Here is a 20,067-nt window from a genome sequence, read left to right as displayed (position 1 = left end):
TGCTCATTTTGATCTGTCGTGATAAATGGTGTCATTGGGCAATGCCAGCGTTGTTTTTGCCCTGTGTTCGTTATCGTACTTTCATGTTTCCTGCCTCATCATACAAGAAATACTTTGATAATAAACTATATGTTCTATTTACTTGTTTGAAAAAGTTAATTCATAGGTATTTCGTAGAAGATTCTGGTAATTTCGTACAAGGTTAATATGTGAAAAATATGCTCCACTTTACTGTGTTCTTGAGAATAGTTCCATTAGAAGGGCTTAAAATTGACAATGGTATTTTCCACAACCCAGCTCACATATCTCCTATGACTTTGGTTCCTTAAATCCTGTAGTTTCTGTTGGTCACATAACTCTGATTCTGGTTGAGTGCTTCGTTTGAGAGCTTTTTATGGCAAATGAGAACCAACATTAATTTTAGGTGAATTTCCAAAAGACAAGCCACATTTTGGCTATGTAGAGAGCTTTGTGGGCCGAATATCACACCCCAGAGCTTGTGTCTACCATAGGGCTCTTAATTCCGTCTTCCCAGACCGCTATGGTCTACTTTGCAGAGAGATGAAATCTCTCCGTATATCTCTGTGCAGGATACAGCGAGGTGTCTATGCTGTGTGTATTCTTGCCTGGAATAAAACAATGCACAAGTTATTCTCAAGTTGGGGGAGTCTTTTTTATTAAGCCAATGCAGAAAATAAACTTCCCCTCCCTTAATTTCTGAAGACAAGCATGTATTCAAAACAAAATCACATGATGTTATAGTTTGCATGTAAACTCTGAGGACTTAAAACTCTGAAAGTCACACTGAACGATCCCTTATGGGTCCACTGAACACCCAGATGCCCTCTGCTGAAACTTGAGCTGTGGTCTTAGAAGAGTCCGTTTGACTGCATCTGCCATGTCTGGCAGTTTGTTCTATTATCAATATATAAATAACCCATTAAAATGCCATTTCTTTTCATTAGAAATGAAGGATTTATTGACTCAAGTTGATGAATTATCAATATTATGCTTCTGAATGATTACTCTCAAGGTGCCTGGAGATAGAAAGTAGCAACAATTTGTCTCCAAAATAACAAGCTGAAGTGGGTGCGTAATGCTTGACGTGTGGCTTCTGAATGTGCCCAGGGTGGTCCTGGTGGGAGGATGAGGGATGTGAGAGGTGGTGAGGGATGAGAAATCAGTTGTGCTCTTACAAGGCGTATGCATTTCATGTGGTCATACTCCAAAGGCAGACACCCAGAATTTCCAATTGGGTGGCAATTCCATTTGCAAAAAAAAAAGTTAAAAAAAAAACCCCAAAACTTTCTTCAGTCCCACGATTATAACAGTTTTTTGCTGGACTGTCTGAATCTAATCAAGATGCAGCGTCAGTAGAAATGACACAGTCACTTGGATAATGGCTTCCCGCTGCCACATAAACGCCATGTGTCGGTTTGCTTAGTAATGACCTTGCTGTTTATCTTTTTTGGTGGTAATGATTATTTTTACTCCTGTGCAACTTTTCTGATTGTGTTCCCCATATTCAGAAGATAAATTGCAACTGTGCATAACAGCTAAACACCACTTTCAAACAGTGGCGGACCTCACCAGGCTCTGAGGGCTTCGTAACCGAGAGGTGAATCTGAACTCACCCAGACCTGTTTCCATGATTTGAGCTGAACGTGCTCCAGAACTCCCACCCAGCCTCATGAGGGCTTGGCTAGGTGCCTGCCACCCCTCCAAAAATTGATTTTTTTTAAACAGCTTAGAAGGTCCTGAGGGCTTCAGAGCTTACCTAAAAAATGAAAACCCTTCTAGTCTCAAAGCATTAATGTCAAAGAAAAAAAGAAGGATCTTTTAAGTGTATCCTGCTGATCCATAATCTTAGTGGTACTTAAGGTACTTCATCACATCACCATTTTGATGCTACATTACAGAAGGAATAAGGTGGCGTGAAGGGTGGAGTTCAGAGAAAATTGTTGGACACGTTAAAATGGGCTGGAATAAAGGTTATAACAGTGAAGCAAGCCTGGGGAGCCATGATCAGTGTGAATGAAGCTCTGGTCTCCACCCTGGCAGACATCTGTGACCATCACAAAAACCCAACGGTGACGACACAGTTTGTATTTCCAAATACATGTCCTGACAGGCTCTTGAAGAACCCATTTGTAATCCTTTACATAGATTTAAGAACTTCGAGAAAGTAGTTGTTTGTAAAAGAAGATTTGGCTTTAGTGCACTTTCACTCAGGACTTGCAAATGAAAAGTTATGTGAACAAAAGATAGGGGAAGCAAATGGTTACCAAATGACTCCTGCAGTCTGTCCCGTTCTATATATGATCACAGAAAGGAAGAAGAAACATGAGAAATTCTTGTCATTAGCTGGGATACTTTTGTTTCTTCAAATGTTTTGCAGGTCAGGGCTTGGTTCTGGTTTTTGTTGGAAGGGACAGGAAGAAACATCGATTGATGCACCTACCGCCCAGCGAGTGTATGGACCGGCTTGATGCCTTTGGGTAAATTCTTAAACTGTGATAAACCAAGCCTGAGCCCCAGAAGGGCGTGGACGGTTACACAAGACACACACCTGTGACAGCACATTGTTGACCGTGGTACAGCCAAAGGCAGGTGCTGTCAACAGCCACTTTCCTTATTTCTCAACCCCACACACCCGAGAATGCTGTCTTTGAATCATGAGCTGATACAAACTTCATATTTTTCACATGTCATTTTTGATTTGGTGACTATGTAAATAATCTTGCACCATAAATTCAAAATCTTAAGCTTCTCAGAGTACAAAGCCAACCAGGTACATCACCCATCGTGGTTTGAAGAGGCAATTAGACGGTGTTTCCAACAAAAGGGTAGGGTGGACATTTTATATATTCTTTAAAATGTTTAGATACTTATGAAGCTCTGTAAACATGACTCTTGTCCAATTAGCAGCTTTCTTTCCTTCTTCTAAGGAGGTATAACTCACAGTCCTGGGGCTAAATCTCCTCCCTTTGTCTTTGTCATCTCAAATTCAAAAGCCTAGTTTCTGAAAGTGTTTTTAAGCCTCCTAGTCACTCTGAAGTCATACAGTGACAGAATAATTGATTTTCATTCATCCAACCACCTTTCAATACTCCTGAGTATTTGAATTATACTCATAAGACTCTTGAACAGTGTCGGTAATGACGTGTGTGTGTGTGTGTGTGTGTGTGTGTGTGTAGCAGGATAGGGATACAAAGGAGACAGTATAGATTCACTTACTTTCTTCCATACATCTTCTGTTAGGTTTTCAAAAAGCATTTACCTCGCCTTTAAGTAAATTATATTTTTCTTGTTCTTTCTTTTTATATCAAGCACTGTGTGAAGCCTCTTTTTCACTTTTAGGTACTAAGCAAAATATGTAAATACTTCCCTGTAAACTGCTGTTTTGCTGGCTCCATTACAAGTAGGAAAAAATTGTTAAATTGAAAATAGAAACAGCTGGCTTCGCCCTAGCCCTCTCCTAGTGTCATATAATTAATAGGATGCTTTTATTTGAAAGGACTGCTGTGACGTACTGTAAGCCAGTTCCAACAGCCTGGGATAGTAAGATACCAGAGGAAATGGGGATGGGCTCCGTTCCACATCCTGTTTTTACTGATAGCCTCAAAGTATGGTGGAGAGAGTGGGGCCACTGGGAGAGCACAGCCACACAGGGATGGGCTGAGTTCATGCCATTTTATGAGGGAGATTGAGGGCACAAATGGAAGAGTCAGGAATGTTTCATCATATAGGAAGGCACTCCTTCAACAGCTGGGGCTGCTAACATGCAGAATCCCAGGAATAAGAGCAGTCACTCAAAAATAAGTTCAGTTCAACGGGAACACATGCAAAAGAGTTTGCTTATGTAACAAGAAACTGGAAACAAGAAAACTGGAGTGGAGCTGCAAGATGCAGAAGGTTGGCGGGAGGTGTCTGAGTGGGAAAGGAGCAAGAGTTCTGGGACAGACGGACCCTGAGAGTCAGAGACAGTGTCAAGGTTGGGCTGGCCCTCCCTCTTCCAGGACGGGAGGCTGCATAGTTCAGCAATGACCTGGTGGCTCTGCGCCTCAGTTTCTCCATCACTAACATCGAAGTATCACCTGTAAATACTCTACCGTTGCTGTGAGGATTAAAGCAGATAATCCATAGAGTTTTTAGCAGAGTGCCTAACACAAACTCAAAAAATGTTTTATAACATTTTTTCTCTGAATAGTAATTATTACTGTAAAATGGAAAACATATTCTAGAGTTTTAAGTCAAGAGAAAAAAGGAGTGTGTCACAAATACCTCCAAATGTAGAACAGCCCACTGGGAGCAGTGGGGGTGACCTGGGGGGCCGACTGGTGCACACGTGCGGGCTCGCCTGCCCACAGAGAAAGCAAGGGGAAGCCTAAACAGAAACCGCTGGAGCCAAAAATACCAAAGTGGGCTCCCATGGGACACCATGATGCTCTGATCCAGGACTGACCTTAAAAAGTAGCCCTTTGGGGCTTCCCTGGTGGCACAGGGGTTGAGAGTCCGCCTGCCGATGCAGGGGACATGGGTTCGTGCCCCGGTCTGGGAGGATCCCACATGCCGCGGAGCGTCTGGGCCCCTGAGCCATGGCCACTGAGCCTGCGCGTCCGGAGCCTGTGCTCTGCAACGGGAGAGGCCGCGACGATGAGAGGCCCGCGTACCGCGAAAAAAAAAAAAAAAAAAAAAAAAAGTAGCCCTTTGCCCTAGAAATCATTTTAAAACAGACACTTGCTCAAACCAAAGAGCAGGACCAGGTGATGTAAAAAGTTGTCTTCCGGGACTTCCCTGGTGGTCCAGTGGCTAAGACTCCGTGCCCCCAATGCAGGGGGCCCGGGTTCCATCCCTGGTCAGGGAACTAGATCCCACAAGCCTTAACTAAGAGTTCAAATGCCGCAAGTAAAAGATCCCGTGTGCTGCAGCGAAGATCCCACATACCACAACAAAGACCTGGCGCAGCCAAATAAGTAAATATATTTAAAAAAAAAAACAACTACAAGTTGTCTTCTGGGACTTACCTGGTGGTCCAGTGGTTAAGACTCCATGCTTCCACCGCAGGCGGCGCAAGTTGGATCCCTGGTCTGGGAACTAAGATCCCGAATGCCCCGGGGCACAGCCAAAGAAATAAAGTCTTCCGATTCAAGATGCACAACAGGATTTTATATACCATCAGATTCTGTTTGGGCATTGCATGTCATCTCCAAAGGATGAAAACCTGTCAACATTTACGGAGCCCAGGCTTAACCGAGGGGCAGAGCGACCACTGGGCAGTAAGGGCGTGGCCCTGAGCTGGGCTCTGAAGTCCCACTGCCTCAGCGCGGGTGGACTGACTGCAGTGTCTTCACCTGTAAAACGAGGGTGATGGTGTCTACCTAGCAGAGTTGTTGTGAAGGCTCAGTACTGTGCCCTGCATGTCGAGGACACTCGGTAAATGTAGGTCGTATTAGACATCCATTTATTCCTCGTAAGAATTCTTTGGACAGGGTATTATCCCATTCCTCAGATGAAGAAATCAAAACTCAAACCGATTTGGTCCTGAAGAGGGTAAAGCCAGGATTCCAACCCAGGCCTGTGAGTCAGAGCTGAACATCCAGGGGCTTCCGAGATATTACTGAAGGCACCACGGCCAAGCTCTTGTGCCCTCACAGGCTCTGCTCAGGTTGACCCTTTGAGAGAGATGCTCCTCAGTCGTTGGTGTTGCCCACCTCACCCATCAGGCTCTTTCTTGCCTGAAATCCCTTCTCCAAGCCCCTGTGCCCTTCCTCTTACACCTGGTGATCCTGAAGACCCAGCACAGGGTTGCCTCCTGCAGGAAGCCTTCCCTCCCTGCCCTGGGCTGGCTAGGTCCCTGTCCCCTGTCCTTCCATAGCACCCAGCAGGACCGCATCACGTTCATTTGAAGAGGCCTGGCAGAGCATCAGGAACATGGTAGGCATTCAATAAATGTAGGAATAAAAAGGCTACTTTTGTAAATTCTGGTATTTAAAAAAAACCAAGTTAATTATAATACATTTTTCATCGTAAGCAGTTCATGTAATTTCTCCTAATTTAAACAACTTTCCCCATGAGCCAGGGGAGGGGCCATGAGATTCTTGGAGGATCAGAGGCCCCCCGAGTGGCTCTGGGCTCCCTCTGAGGCATCACTATTGCCGTCAGCGATCAATTCTCCAGAACGCCGAGTTCCGCGATTGTGGGCGCTCTCATACATCTTCTTATATTTTAAACTTGCCTTTCCTTTCTCCCCTACTTTCTCCAGCTCTATGTATCATTAAAGAAAATGATGATGCCACGGGGAACAGGTACTGGAAACGCTACTTCCCCATAAGTAGATATAATTTGCTCTGACTGCTTTTACTTAGAAGGTATTTTCTTCCTTCTCTTAAATTACTTCCATCCGTTTCTATAACAAGCTCTGAATTCATTTTTATCTGTGTTCATGAGATATAGATGAAACTTCCCAAGTCTGGAAACTATAAAGAACTATTTCTAGAATTTTGTTAACAATTATAAGTGAATTAAATGCTATGTGATAAGTAAGGTTTCAATAACAGTAAGTTAACTGGTGATTTTTTTAAACATTATAATAATACCCAGCTTAGCAATCTCCCCCTTTTTTTAAGAAAAACTTTTTATTGTGGACATTTAAAAATATATGCTTGGACTTCCCTTGTGGCACAGTGGTTAGGAATCCGCCTGCCAATGCAGCAGACACGGGCTCGATCCCTGGTCTGGGAAGATCCCACATGCCACGGAGCAACTAAGCCCGTGCGCCACGACTACTGAGCCTGCGCGCTGCAACTACGCGGCATGCGCCTAGAGTGTGCGCGCCTAGAGCCCATGCTCTGCAACAAGAGAAGCTCCTGCTCGCCACAACTAGAGAAAGGCCCGTGCTCAGCAACGAAGACCCAACGCAGCCAAAACTATAAATAAATTTAAATATATATACATGCGAAAACAGAATACGATATTGCACCCTCACATTTCAAAAAGTTTGAGATATCAACCTAGCACTTCTCTTCCTTCCACCCATTTTGTATCCTTCCTCTCCCATCTCAGCAGAAAGGAGAGAAGGGGACCCACTGGTTGCAATGCTGACTTTTCTGTCCCCATCTCCTTCCTTCCCTGCTGTTCCGAGTCCAGGTTCCACTGCAGTGACAGCTCCCCACACACCTCTCGTTTGTGTACCCACACCTACAAACACAGACACACACACACACACGCAACTTCACAACACAAACACACACACCTTCACCCAGCCCTCTACCTCATTCACCATCTTCCTTAGGTATAATATATTAGGACAGAAACTTGGTTGGCAATCTACTAACTTGAGTTAGTAGACATGAAAAAGTATGAAGCCACAAGTGCTTCTGAAAACAAAATTATTCCATAGAAAAATACTCTGTAAATCAGATTTTTTTAAAAAGTAACATCCTACTGATTGGTGGACTCGTGGGAGGGTGTCCTCCATGGGCTTCAATGTGACCGTCTTCTGCCCATCCCCCCAGGGGCAGCATGGAGGGTTTCCAGCCAGCTCTCTGTCTAGCCAGCTGTGCATCCTTGAGCATTACATTTCTGCATTTGTAAAATGGTACGTTGATCTAGGCCATCCTGGAGACTGTCACCTCTAAAAGTGTGGTTGGCTATTTAAGAAAAAGTGCTGTGACAGTTCAGAGTGACAGAATGACTAACTGAGAGCATCTCAAGTCGACGACGTTGACTTGCTCCTCTTCAGTCTCTCTGCTCATCTGCCTTTGCACTGGTTCTCAACTCAGCTGTTCGTTAGACTTCCTTGGGGAGCTTTTTAAGAGATGCAGATGCTTGGGTCCCAAGCCCGACCAATAATTACATCAGAATATGTGGCACTGGGCATCTGTATTTTTTAAAATGTCCCCAGGTGATTCCATTGTGCAGCCAGGGTTAAGAAGCACTGCTCTATACAAATGATGCAGTCAAAAGCAAAGCAAAGGAGGCAGGACTTGGATAAGTTACAAGCTGCATCTGTGAGGAGATGTGATTTCAGATAAAGTGTTTTGATTGTCTCACTTCTAAAGGAGCTCTTTTCCTTAACATGGCTGAGAGCATAGCCTGACATCAGTCCCCGTCGCCCTCAGAACCAAATCCAAACTCCCTGACCTGGCTTACACAGCTCTTTGTGATCTAACTTTTGCTGATTTCTGCTGCCCCAGCCTCATTTCTCAGTTGGCCCCAGTGGAGAGTAATCACATGTCTGGTTTTTTCCAGCTTCAAGCCTTTGTATCTTCCCTACCCCTCTCCTTTCTTATCTAACCTTACCTCCCACCCCTGTACTTGGCCAACTTCTGCCTATCATTCAGGTTCTCCAGTGGACTTTCTTTTTCTTCCCTGTGTACTCCCATAGCCCACTCTGCATACCCACTGGCACACTCAATCACACTGCACTTGATCTGCATTCCCAGCCCCACAGACTGTTAAATTCCACAAAAGTCAAGAGTGTGGCTTATTCTCCACTGCGTCCCCTGTATTTCACATGGCCAGGTTGAGTGAATATTGGTGGAAAAAATGAATGAATAACTGAATGACTACACAATAAAAGAGGAAAGAGAAATTCTTAAGGAACTGAGTCACAGTAAATTAGAGAAACCAGGTCCTCTAAATGAATGACTACACAAGAAAAAATTCTCAATGATTGATTCACACTAAGCCAGGTAAGTCAGGTCCTATCCCTATATTCTCTCTCTTTTTTTTTTTTTTTTTTTTTTAGCGTTACGCGGGCCTCTCACTGTTGTGGCCTCTTCCGTTGCGGACCACAGGCTTCCGGACACGCAGGCTCAGCAGCCTCAGCACCAGGGAAGCCCCCCTATATTCTCTTTTATTTAAGACCATTCTTTAATGCCAGGGAGAGGGGGAGCCACAGTGAGGAAGCCGACTAACTTTCCACCAAAAGGAGCTTAATTTCCTTGGAGATTTGGGCTGCATCATTTCCTCCATAAACAAAAGTAGTCAACAGAGTTAATACTAAAAAGCAAAAAAGAGGAATGTATTTTAGTATCTGTTAATGCAGTTTTTTAGTGAACCTTTATAATTATTTTAATTAATGAAATATTTGCAGATAAAAATGATAATATGGGGCTTCCCTGGGGGCGCAGTGGTTGAGAGTCTGCCTGCCGATGCAGGGGACGCGGGTTCGTGCACCGGTCTGGGAGGATCCCACATACTGCGGAGCGGCTGGGCCCGTGAGCCATGACTGCTGAGCCTGCGCGTCCGGAGCCTGTGCTCCACAACGGGAGAGGCCACAACAGTGAGAGGCCCGCGTACCGCAAAAAAAAAAAAAAAAAAAAAGTAGTATGTTTGCAATTTACTTAGAAACTCCAGAGGGGGAGAGGGAGGCATAGAGATACAGGTGAAACAAGACTGGACAAGAATTGATAGCTTTAGAAGCTGGGTGGACACATGGGGTTTCATTATATTATTTTCTCCGCTTTGGCATAAAGTTTGAAACTGTCCAAAGTAGAATGTTAAAAAATAAATGTCAAAAAAATAAACTTGTGGAAGGAAGTTTTTCCCTGCATTGCCACTTGGTTCAATGAGTGTTAAAAAAAAAAAAAAAAAAAGCAGCTGTACATCATCCGGAGCAAGCTTGGTCTTCTTGGTCAGTTGAAAAACAGGAATGTTCTCCAAGGTTAGTAAACTGTAATCAGTTCCACATAGTTTTCAGGCACCAGAGTTTACAAGTCACTGCAGTTGATTTGTAACTCCATTCATATGTCCACAAGAAATACAGCCTGTGTCGATGTTCCCCTCTATTTGCTTAGCCAAACAATGCTTTTCCACAGCACATTCAATCTCGAAACCGACCCAGGACCCCATTTTACGATCGCTGGCACCACCCTGTCTTTCCACATTGTTTTCACAAATTCAAAACCTACTCTTTTTAAAGTTAGCAAAAATCTACAGCAGTGTCTCTTTTTTTTATTACTTCTAACATTTGTTGACCCAAACGCAGGGACTCTTTCTTCTCCCAGGGCCCTTTCACCGCAGCCAGGAATGTGCATCCATGTGGCCACGGACTCTTCCTTCCCGATCCCTCCGTCCTCCTCCGCTCCAGCTCCTTCCGCCCCGCGCAGAAGGCAGGAGGGTTTTCCCACTAATTTAAGGCCACGCCCTTCCCACCTTATGGTCCACAGAGCGCGCCCTCCCCGGCTTGGCTCAAGCTCGAAGCGAAGGTTCCGGGCCAACGCAGGTTCCGGGGCTTCGGTGGGTTTCTCATCTAACGCGGGGAGTCCTGTCCTTCCTCCCAGCTTCTCACCCCCTTTCGTCTTGAATGATTCAACCTACAGACTCCATTTTCCCCACTGCCTCGCCCAGAGGTCGCAGTCACCTCCCTGCCCCGCCCCACCCCCACCCCCCGCGCCGGATGTCCTTTCAGATTTCCCTCCTCTGTCCTTTGCCTCTTTTCCTGTGTCATCCAATTCAGATCCGAAGGCGCTTCTGATTGCAACTATGCGCAATTTCCCGTGTCTTTTGGAGGTGGGTTTTGTTTGTTTTGTTTTGATGGTATCCTAAAAACCGCTTACACGACACGTTTCTCCTGTCTTGGAAAGGTCTGTATCAGTACACTTAAGCCAAGATAGTTCCTTTTACTCCTTCAGTCCTGTTGCCTACAGTGCCCGCAGGCTTCTAAGAACTGTTTTCGTAGACATAGTAGTTTCGTAGTTTTCGTTTGCTACTTTGGGGTACCTTCTTTTGCCGTATTCTTTTTGAGCGTGCCGTGACTCTTCTTGAATTTTTCATCAACCCTGAGAAAAAAGGTACTTTTATAAAAGAAATGGAGACGGAGAGAAGTTGATTCACCCAGATTACAGCTAGTAACTGGCGGAGCCTCATTCCCCTCCTCACTCAGTCACTGCTTTACCCATTCACTCCGTGAAGATTTATTTATTTAATTTAATTAATTTATTTATTTTGTGGTACGCGGGCCTCTCACCGCTGTGGCCTCTCCCGTTGAGGAGCACAGGCTCCGGACGCGCAGGCCCAGCGCCCATGGCTCACGGGCCCAGCCGCTCCGCGGCACGTGGGATCCTCCCGGACCGGGGCACGAACCCGTGTCCCCTGCATCGGCAGGCGGACTCCCAACCACTGCGCCACCAGGGAAGCCCGTGAAGATTTATTTAATCACGCATTCTGTGCTGGCGACCTTCCAAGTCTAGATTTTGAAATTGAGTATTTAAAAATTAAAAGCCTGGGATTTATTTAAGAATAAAATATTTACTTTTCATCTCATTAGTGAAGTGACTCGTAATCTTTGATATTAATTTATTTCAGGCCACAAACATAATCAGTGTACACGCTTGGATTTCATTATAAAACTCTTGCTGAACAAATGTAAGGTAGAAATGAAAACTCTAGACCAAAAGCTTTCATTCAGCAGTGGTAATTCTTTTCATTCCAGTCATTGTAGGGAGGCCCCTTTAAGATCAAACAGACTGTGCCCAAATCCCCCAATGCTACTTAACTAGTTGGGCAAGTTACTCATCATTTTGAGCCTATTTCTTCATCTTTAAAAGGAGGATAATGGATTTGTTGCATACATAAAGTGCTTAGGCGAGTGTAAGTTATCTGGAAAACACTTAATAAATATAGTTCTCTTTTCTTCTCCTGTCAACTGTAAATTTATCATTAACAGTGAAGAGTAGAATGTTTTCATAATAGGCAAACAAGTCTTATTCTTTCCCATCCTGCACCAAACTGTCCTGGAAACAGTATAAATACGTGACAAAATGTGTTTTCGTTTCACTGCCTCTTCTTTCTATAGTCTACCATTTGATTGATGTGTTTATGAGAAATGAATGACAAGGTAGCATGTGGTGGAAGAATCCCAGGATGGTTGTAACCTACACCCTGGATGATCACCCTCAATTCGTGGAACGTTGGATGAAAATAGTAGTTGAGAAAAATATATTGAGTTTTAAAAATATGATCTGACTAATTAGTTGCTTTCTTCTTTGCGCTTACTACCTTCAGGTAGGACGTGAGTTTTCTAATTATCTTTAGAAGATTTTTATTGAAACAAATTCACAAGTCTTTCTTTTTGGGGAGGGAGGGGAGCAGCTTTCCTATTTGTTGGTTGGTTGGTTGTATTCTTTTTTTTTTTTTTTTTTTTTTTTGCTGTACGCGGGCCTCTCACTGCTGTGGCCTCCCCCGTTGCGGAGCACAGGCTCCGGACACACAGGCTCCGCGGCCATGGCTCGCGGGCCCAGCCGCTCCGCAGCATGTGGGATCTTCCAGGATCGGGGCACGAACCCGTGTCCCCTGCATCGGCAGGCGGACTCTCAACCACTGCGCCACCAGGGAAGCCCTGGTTGGTTGTATTCTAAGAGGGGTGGAATTGTCGATTTACCATTACATCTGTCCCATTTCAACAATAAGATTAGAAAATTTCAAAATCATCTTCAAATCAAAATCATCATCAAAGCAATAAAGTGGTGTTCCAAATCAGAGAGAGACTTGTTATGAGTTCTACAAAATCTTTTCTTAAAAAATGGAACCATTTTCCTGCCTACCTGTTCATGAAAATCAAATGCACCTCTTGGCAAAGGAAGAGATTTCAAGTGTGTAAATTCTATTTTCTGATACAGGATATTTATTTGTCATTAGCCAACACTCTACCTGTTCATACTATAGATGTGACTGCTTTCTGTTAACTGAGTATATACTAAAGTGTATAGTTTCAGCCTTCCTTAAAGAGATAAATGATAATGGATACAAAATGCTTTAACTGTAGCACACTTTTCAAATGTTAACTGTAAAGAAGAAAAACATATTATAGATTCCTCTTTTTAAAAATTACCCATAGCCACTTATGTTTCAGCACTAGGTCATACTTTTTGGGTGGTCAAATGTTTATATTTTATAACGATTCCTGGCTGTTACAGATGATTTTTGCTGAGACCTAGGAAACTAGACTGCATATTGTTAATGGAAAACATATTCTCTTAGATGAGTGATATTCTCAATTATTGTTTTTTATAATTAAATGTAGATGTTAGCATATAGGCATTGCTTTATTTTTAGAAAATTTGGGATTCATGAGTAGGGAAAGCTCAGAAAACAAATTTCTTAAAAACAAAATTGCTTTTTTTGTAGAATCTGTTTAAAAGACACTTTGAAGCAATTATATATATATATATAATAATGGCAGAGAGGGTTGTTTTAAGTAACACAGAGGGAAAGACATGATCTTCCATTACAGTGACAGCACTTAGCCATAATCACCATGTCAGGACATCTTCTTTACAGGTAAAAGACATTGAATAATAGAATTTACTTGAGAAAGGCTGAGACTATTTTGAATTGTCTGGTCTTGAGATATTTATCAAGCAGGGGCCAGTATTTCTCAGAAAACCATAACTACTTAGTGGGTGATTTTCCCGGACTGCCATCTTCAAAAGTGCTAACTTTGACAGTGACACAAAACAGTAGCTCTCAGTCTTAGCAGCCGAACAATTGATTCTAATTGTCTTCACTGTTCCCTCTTTCCTATCACAGAATCGGAAGACTTTTTGATGGTACAGAGCCCATTGTTTTGGACAGTCTCAAACAGCACTATTTCATTGACAGAGATGGACAGATGTTCAGATATATCTTGAATTTTCTACGAACATCAAAACTCCTCATTCCTGATGATTTCAAGGTGAGGGATTCATATTAAATTACCAACAGCATAAATATGTGCTTTGTTTTGATATGCTCCAAAAAATATTGCCAGTTCTACGTTTTTAACATACACCAACTCTAATGGCATCAGAGGTTTCTGACATCGTTATACTGTCTTAATGAAATAGAGTATATGGTCATTAAAGTTTTACATGGCCAAAAGAGGACAGCTTTTATGTGAAGAATAGAATTACAACTCATTTTAATACATTGAAAATAAGTTGGTTAAATTCAAAGCTTATTTCTGACAAGTCTTAGGTAGAGAATAAAAGGAAACCTCCTTAGCTTAATAAAGACTTTTTCTCCCAGAAATTTAAAGGAAGAATTATACTTATCAGTAAAATTTTAGAAGTGTTCCCTTTTAAAGTTACTAACAAGTGTTAAAGTTAGTCCTACATGGTGCTGGCAACTCTAGGCAATGAAATTAGACAAGAACAAATAGAAAATGTTAATATTAGAAGGGTGTATACAAAAATGTTATCTTTGCAACTGTTAATACTTCTCTAAATAAAAGATTCTAAAGGATCAATTAAATACTATTACAACTAATAAAGAACTCATTAAAGCATCCACATCCAGAGTCAATATATTAAAATCAGTAGCTTACCAATAGAAGAGCAAAAGCCAATTATAAAATGTAATGGGAAAATGTACCACTAACAGTAACAACAAAAATTATAACACCCAGGAATAAACTTAAGAAATATGCAAAGCTTGATTAAGAAAACTGCAAATCTCTACATACAAGTTTAAAACAAGAATTGAATAGATGAAGAGACATTCTCTGTTCCTGGTTGGGAGGCTTCAATATTGTAAAGATGTCAGCTATGCCCAAATTAACTTATACATTCAGTGCAAACCCATTTAAGTCACAAGTTTTTTAAATGAAATATGACCCATTTATAAAGTTTGTGTAGAAGAAAAGAATGCTTAAGAAGAGCTAAAAAATATTTGGTGGTGATAGTAATGGTGGGCAATAGTGGATGTGTCCTACCAGACATCACAACATACTAGCGCTTCAGTGATTAGAAAGTGTGATCCTGACAGGGCTAAATTATACACATAGATCAATGGAGAAAAACAGGGTTTGGAGACAGATGTGTGTGTACGTAGGAATTTGATATATTATAAAGGTGGTATTTCAAATCGGTGGGAAAAGAAAGGAATAGTCAGTAATTGGCAGTGAGACAATTGGGACTAAGACCTTTGGAAAAAAATATAAAGCCAGAGCCCTATCTCTGTCATAAGCTCACCAAAATTCCAGGAATAAACATAAAAGTTAAAGCTATAAAAGTATTGGAAGAAAATAAAAAGGAATTTCCAAAAGTATAATTTTCAGGCAGTGAGGGCCTACTTAAGCAAGACTTACTACCCAGAAGCCATCCTTAAAAAAAGAAAAAAATTGTTGAACTAAAGACACCATATACAGATAAAAGACAAGTATCAGCCTAGTTGAAATATTTGCAACAAAAAATTAATATCCATTATAAAAGAGCTCCTAAAAATCTGTAGGAAACATGCAAACAACCCAATGGAAAACATTTTAAAATGTAAACAAAAGTTTCTCAAGGAAAAGAATAGAAATTGCCAATAAACATTTGAAAAGATATTCAGTCTCTCTAGTATCAAAGAAACAAAACTTAAATGAGATACCCCCTTTTATCCATCAGATTGGCAAAGATTAAAAAATTGGTAATATATAGTATTGGGGAACATACAGTGTGGTTGGGAGTGAAAACTATTAAACATTTTTGGAGGACAATTTAGTGGTAGTTTTAATTTAGTTTTGATTTAGCAATTCCATGTCTGTTAATTTATCTTCTAGAAGTAACACATAAATATGCAAAAAATATATGTACATAGAATGTTTATTATAATTATATTTGTAATAGTAAAAATTGGACACAATTTTAAAATGTTCAACAATGGCAGATGGTTACAAATATTACACAATATTCATACTATGGATTAGTTGATGTATGGGGAAAAAATCACCAAGATTTTTTTCAGTGAAAGCATTAAGTTGCAGAATAGTATGTTTCTATTTATGTAAAAAATTATGAGTATGTATGCGTAAATAGAAAAAGATCTAGAAGAATAGATCCCAAATTAATAGGGGTTCGGGGGGCTCTCATCCATCCTCTCCTTCAGGACTTTGACCTGTAGGGTACAGGCCAAGGATGACTAGCCATATGGAAAAGAGAGTGTAGAAGGGTCATATCATGTACACATTCCTCTTACTTGAAAACAATATACATTTGGCAGAAAAATAAGAGAATAATAACTGTAATGAGCGTGTGCAGTTCCCCGCAGCCCCGGAATGAATCGGAGGAACTCTTGTGACCCTGCTGCTCCCCAGCCAGTTGGGGGTTCCCGGGGGCCTCTCAGAGCAGGCCTCTCACGGTGCTGAGCAGGATTCCAGGGTTTACAGACATTGGAAGTTGGTTTGTGCAACGTGGCTCCTAAATGCAAAAGTCGGCAGCTTTACCAAGGATGGTCTCCTCCAACTCAGAAAGGAAAACGTATTGCGAGTCTCTAATACGATGCATCTGCGAGCATCGTCCGCAGAGGCCGCAGGGGACTCTCCGGGCTCCAGCCCTCAGTCTAGAGCTGGGGACCCACCTGCTTAGACACGAGGGCAGAGCGAGCTGACGGGCCCCTCTCTGCAGGGACCCCCAGCTGCAGAGTTGACAGCCGGCCGCTTCGCACACCAGCTGCAGCGGAACGGGAGCTCGGAGGGAAGTCTTCTAGAAAGCAGGCAGAGGCCCTACGTGGAGATGCGAAGCAGGGCTGAGTCCTGCACTGGGCACAGAAGGGAAGGAAGGAGTGGGGGAGGGGGAGAGGACTGCTGCGCGTGGGCGGGGCTTCGGCAGGGACCCCAGCCTCTCTTCAGACCCGGCGCCCCGGGTGGCAGGCGTTGGCTCCCGGGTTAGGGCTGGGAGAGCAAGTCGGCGAGTAGAGAAAGGGCTGAAAGAATGAGAGCCAAGGTTTCCTTCCTCTCTGGTGTTTTCCTAGAAGGAAGGCACTAGGAGTGGGAAAGGGGGTGGAGGAGAGAAATTTCACCTTTAGTTCTATTTGAAGGTGATTGCATTTCCAGACGCCCACTCAGAACATTGACCTGGATAGTTCACTGGCTCCTTAAACGAGCTGCCCACCCAGGAGCTGGCGGGGCCCACCGCCTCCTCCCTGCTGCCAGCACCGTGAAACCCGCTCCTCTCCCCTTGCGTCCTATCCATCTCAGTGAAAATGCCAGAACCCACCGTCCTGCTCCAGACCCTACCCTCCCACACCCATCCATCGGTGGCTCTGCCTAGAGTACCCTCCAGATACTTCTCGAATCAATTCACCCCTCTCATCCCACCTCCCTAGTCCAAGGCCCAGCAACTCTCTGGGTGCCTCAGGCTCGCTTCATAATTGGTGTCCCGTCTCCCACCCTTACCCCTTCTCATCCACTCTCCATGTTGAAACCAGGAGACACTTTTTTCCATTAAACTTTTTTTTTTTTTTTTTGCGGTACGTGGGCCTCTCACTGTTGTGGCCTCTCCCGTTGCGGAGCACAGGCTCCCGACACGCAGGCTCAGCAGCCATGGCTCAGGGGCCCAGCCGCTCCGCGGCATGTGGGATCTTCCCGGACCGGGACACGAACCCGTGTCCCCTGCATCGGCAGGTGGACTCTCAACCACTGCGCCACCAGGGAAGCCCTCCATTAAACTTTTTATTTTGAGATCATGGTCGATTCTCATGCAGCTGTAAGAAATAATGGAGAGATCCTGTGTTACCCAGTTCCCCCCAGTGTAACATCTTGCAAAATTATACTACAGCCTCACAACTGGGATGTCAGCATTGTCACAGTCAAGGTACAGAACATTTCCATCATGGCCAGGATCCCTCCTGTTGCCCTTTTATAGCTATGCCCTCCTCCCTCTCCCCCTCCTCCATCTCCCACCCCATCCCTCACCAAGGGACACTTTTAAAAAACATCGTGTATAGTGACTTGCTCCTGCTTCAAACTCTGCCGGAGTTTCCCATTCCTTGTTCATGGAGCAAAGCAGCACATCCCCGTCAGAACCCACGAGGCCCCTGCCTACCTCACCCGGCTCTTAACCTACACATGTGCCACACCATCTTCTTGTTCCCCTTCAGAGCAGCCCACTCTGTCTGTCTGATGCTCTTTGCCTGGCCTTTACTTGTCACTTAGGGCTCATCATATTCATCACTAAGCCATCGAGTGCCTAGTCTAGCTTAGATTTGCCTGTATCCCCGCTTCTCCGTGGTCACACACAGTGTATTTGTAATTATTTGTCTCTGTTGTTTAGCGCTATGTACCCAGCTGTATGTTAGCAAATGCTTTCAGCTACAAGTGTTGAAACAGCCAATCAACAGCACCTTAAACTAATGGAGATTTGTTTTTCTCACATAAGAAATCAGAGGTCCATGGCTGTTGGCAGTGGTATCTGCTCAGTGATGGTATCAAGGACAGGACTCTCTCTTTTTGTTTTGTCATCCTCAGTGTTGACGTTCTGGCCTCATGCTTGTCACCTCAGGGTCTTAAGGTGACTGCCACAGCTCCAGGCATCACATCCTCATTCAAGGCAGGAAAAGGGGACAGAAGGCTTATAACTCACAAGACTTCGTCCTTGTCAGAAGATTCCCAGGTTCTCTTTATATCTCATTGGCTAGAACTGAGCCTCCCCTAGCTGCAAAGGAGGCTGAAAAAGTGAATTTTATTCTTTTTCAAACTCTACAGTGAGAGAAATGGGCAAAGGCTAAGGGGTTGGGAATAGCTATTGGGGAAGCTAGCCAGCAGTGTCTGTCACACTAGCTCAGCCCTGCACGTAGTAACATATAAATATCTGTGGCATAAGTGAATGAATACATGGATGGATGAGTAAATGAATGAAGTGAGTCTCACATTCAAACCAGATTGTCATTCATACCTGGTCATATACTTCCTTATATTTGAACTTTGGATATTTTGTATGTATATCCTGACTCTTTAACTACTTTGTAAGAGTCTCACAAACCGGATCATTTTTAGTTTTTTCTAGAGGACATTGTGTGCTGGACATGTAATAATTACTTAGTATTAATTAATTTAAACGGAACCAAAAAAGGTCAAAAGAGTCATAGGAGACCAGAAGCTAACTATAAGTAGGCACTACACTTCCATTTAAAATCATATAGGACTAAATGGAAATTATAAAACATGTATGTATGTAATATCATCATCCTAAGCTACTTGTCAGGGTAATATATTAACTTACAATTTCCATGATTAAAAGAGATGCAGACTCCAGGGAATATAAAACAATTTATGGGGAATTACAGTCAGAAAATGATAATAGCCATTTGTTTTTAGTTGCAATATATTCCAGAAACAGAGCTAGGTGTTTTAAACACATTTAAATGTGGCAGGCATTATTTTTCCTCCAAGAATATTCAGGTTAGATGCTGGGCAGAGAAAAACTGCATGGGAGATAAGCTGTGGCCCATTCCAGAGGACAGTCCCTTGAGGACTCACCCAGTCACCACCCCCAGCCCCCCACCCCTGGCTAGGATTGGGATGGGTGCTTCTCTGTACCTTTGGTGCTCCCTTGGGATTCCAGAGCTCTGAAAGACCTGCTGTTCATCAGCTCTAAGCACAGAACACACCCTTTAATTGCCTAAGGTTTTAACTGCAGCCCACACTTGGGGAAAAAGACAAAAAGCATGTCAAATGAAACTCACGTATCCCAGGGCCCTGAAATGTTTCCCACAGAACCTCTGGGTGACAGGCTGTAAATTACAGGGAGTCTGGAACCTGGCCGAGCAGCCGAAGAACAGGTGATGATGGAAGTGCATCCACCGCAGTCTGTGCGAATCACAGACGTGGGCGCACACAGATGGGTTCTGTCTGCCTGACCCTGAGCAGTACTATAGTGCTTTCTTCCTTGGCAGAGCTTATCTCCTGACCTTGGAAAAGGGACACGGCATTTGGCTTGTGGAGAGAATCTCTCTTACTGGGTTTGCACAGAGAGCATTCCTTGATGACCTGCTCCCCTCTCCAGCTATTTAATGCTGGGTTGAGCAAATGCATGAAATCTTGAAATCACCGCATCCTACGACCCTGAAAATCTCGTTCTGCAAATGTGTTGTCTGAGCTAGATACCCATTTAACAATTTAGATAATTTCATACTTCGGAACACCACTTAAGTGGCAGCTGCTTGTGCGCTGCTCCCACTGAAAGGCGTTGGAATCTGTTCTCTAGATAAGTGATTGTAGAACTTCTCTGCCGTGTTTTATTATGGATAATAATAAAACTTCCCTTCATTTCCCCTCACCCCTAATTATACTGATTTGTTCACTGTTGCTCTATTTTCTGC

General features: G+C 43.3%; 1 protein-coding gene across 5 annotated transcripts in view; it reads left to right on the top strand.

The window, feature by feature from the left end:
* The window catches only part of KCTD1 (potassium channel tetramerization domain containing 1), a 90,397-nt gene that overhangs the window by 56,264 nt on the left and 14,066 nt on the right, over positions 1-20,067 (top strand). For all 5 annotated transcript variants that reach the window (XM_082641731.1, XM_082641730.1, XM_082641728.1 and 2 more), the window contains one exon: positions 13,537-13,681. In XM_082641731.1, coding sequence (XP_082497857.1) covers positions 13,537-13,681 — 145 coding nt within the window. The remainder of the gene's footprint in view (positions 1-13,536; positions 13,682-20,067) is intronic.

The sequence above is a fragment of the Mesoplodon mirus genome (genome assembly GCF_964341445.2).
Source record: "Mesoplodon mirus genome assembly, chromosome: 13".
Lineage (NCBI taxonomy): Eukaryota > Metazoa > Chordata > Mammalia > Artiodactyla > Ziphiidae > Mesoplodon > Mesoplodon mirus.
Note: the sequence above shows the minus strand (reverse complement) of the source record. Positions and strands in the feature narration are given on the sequence as shown.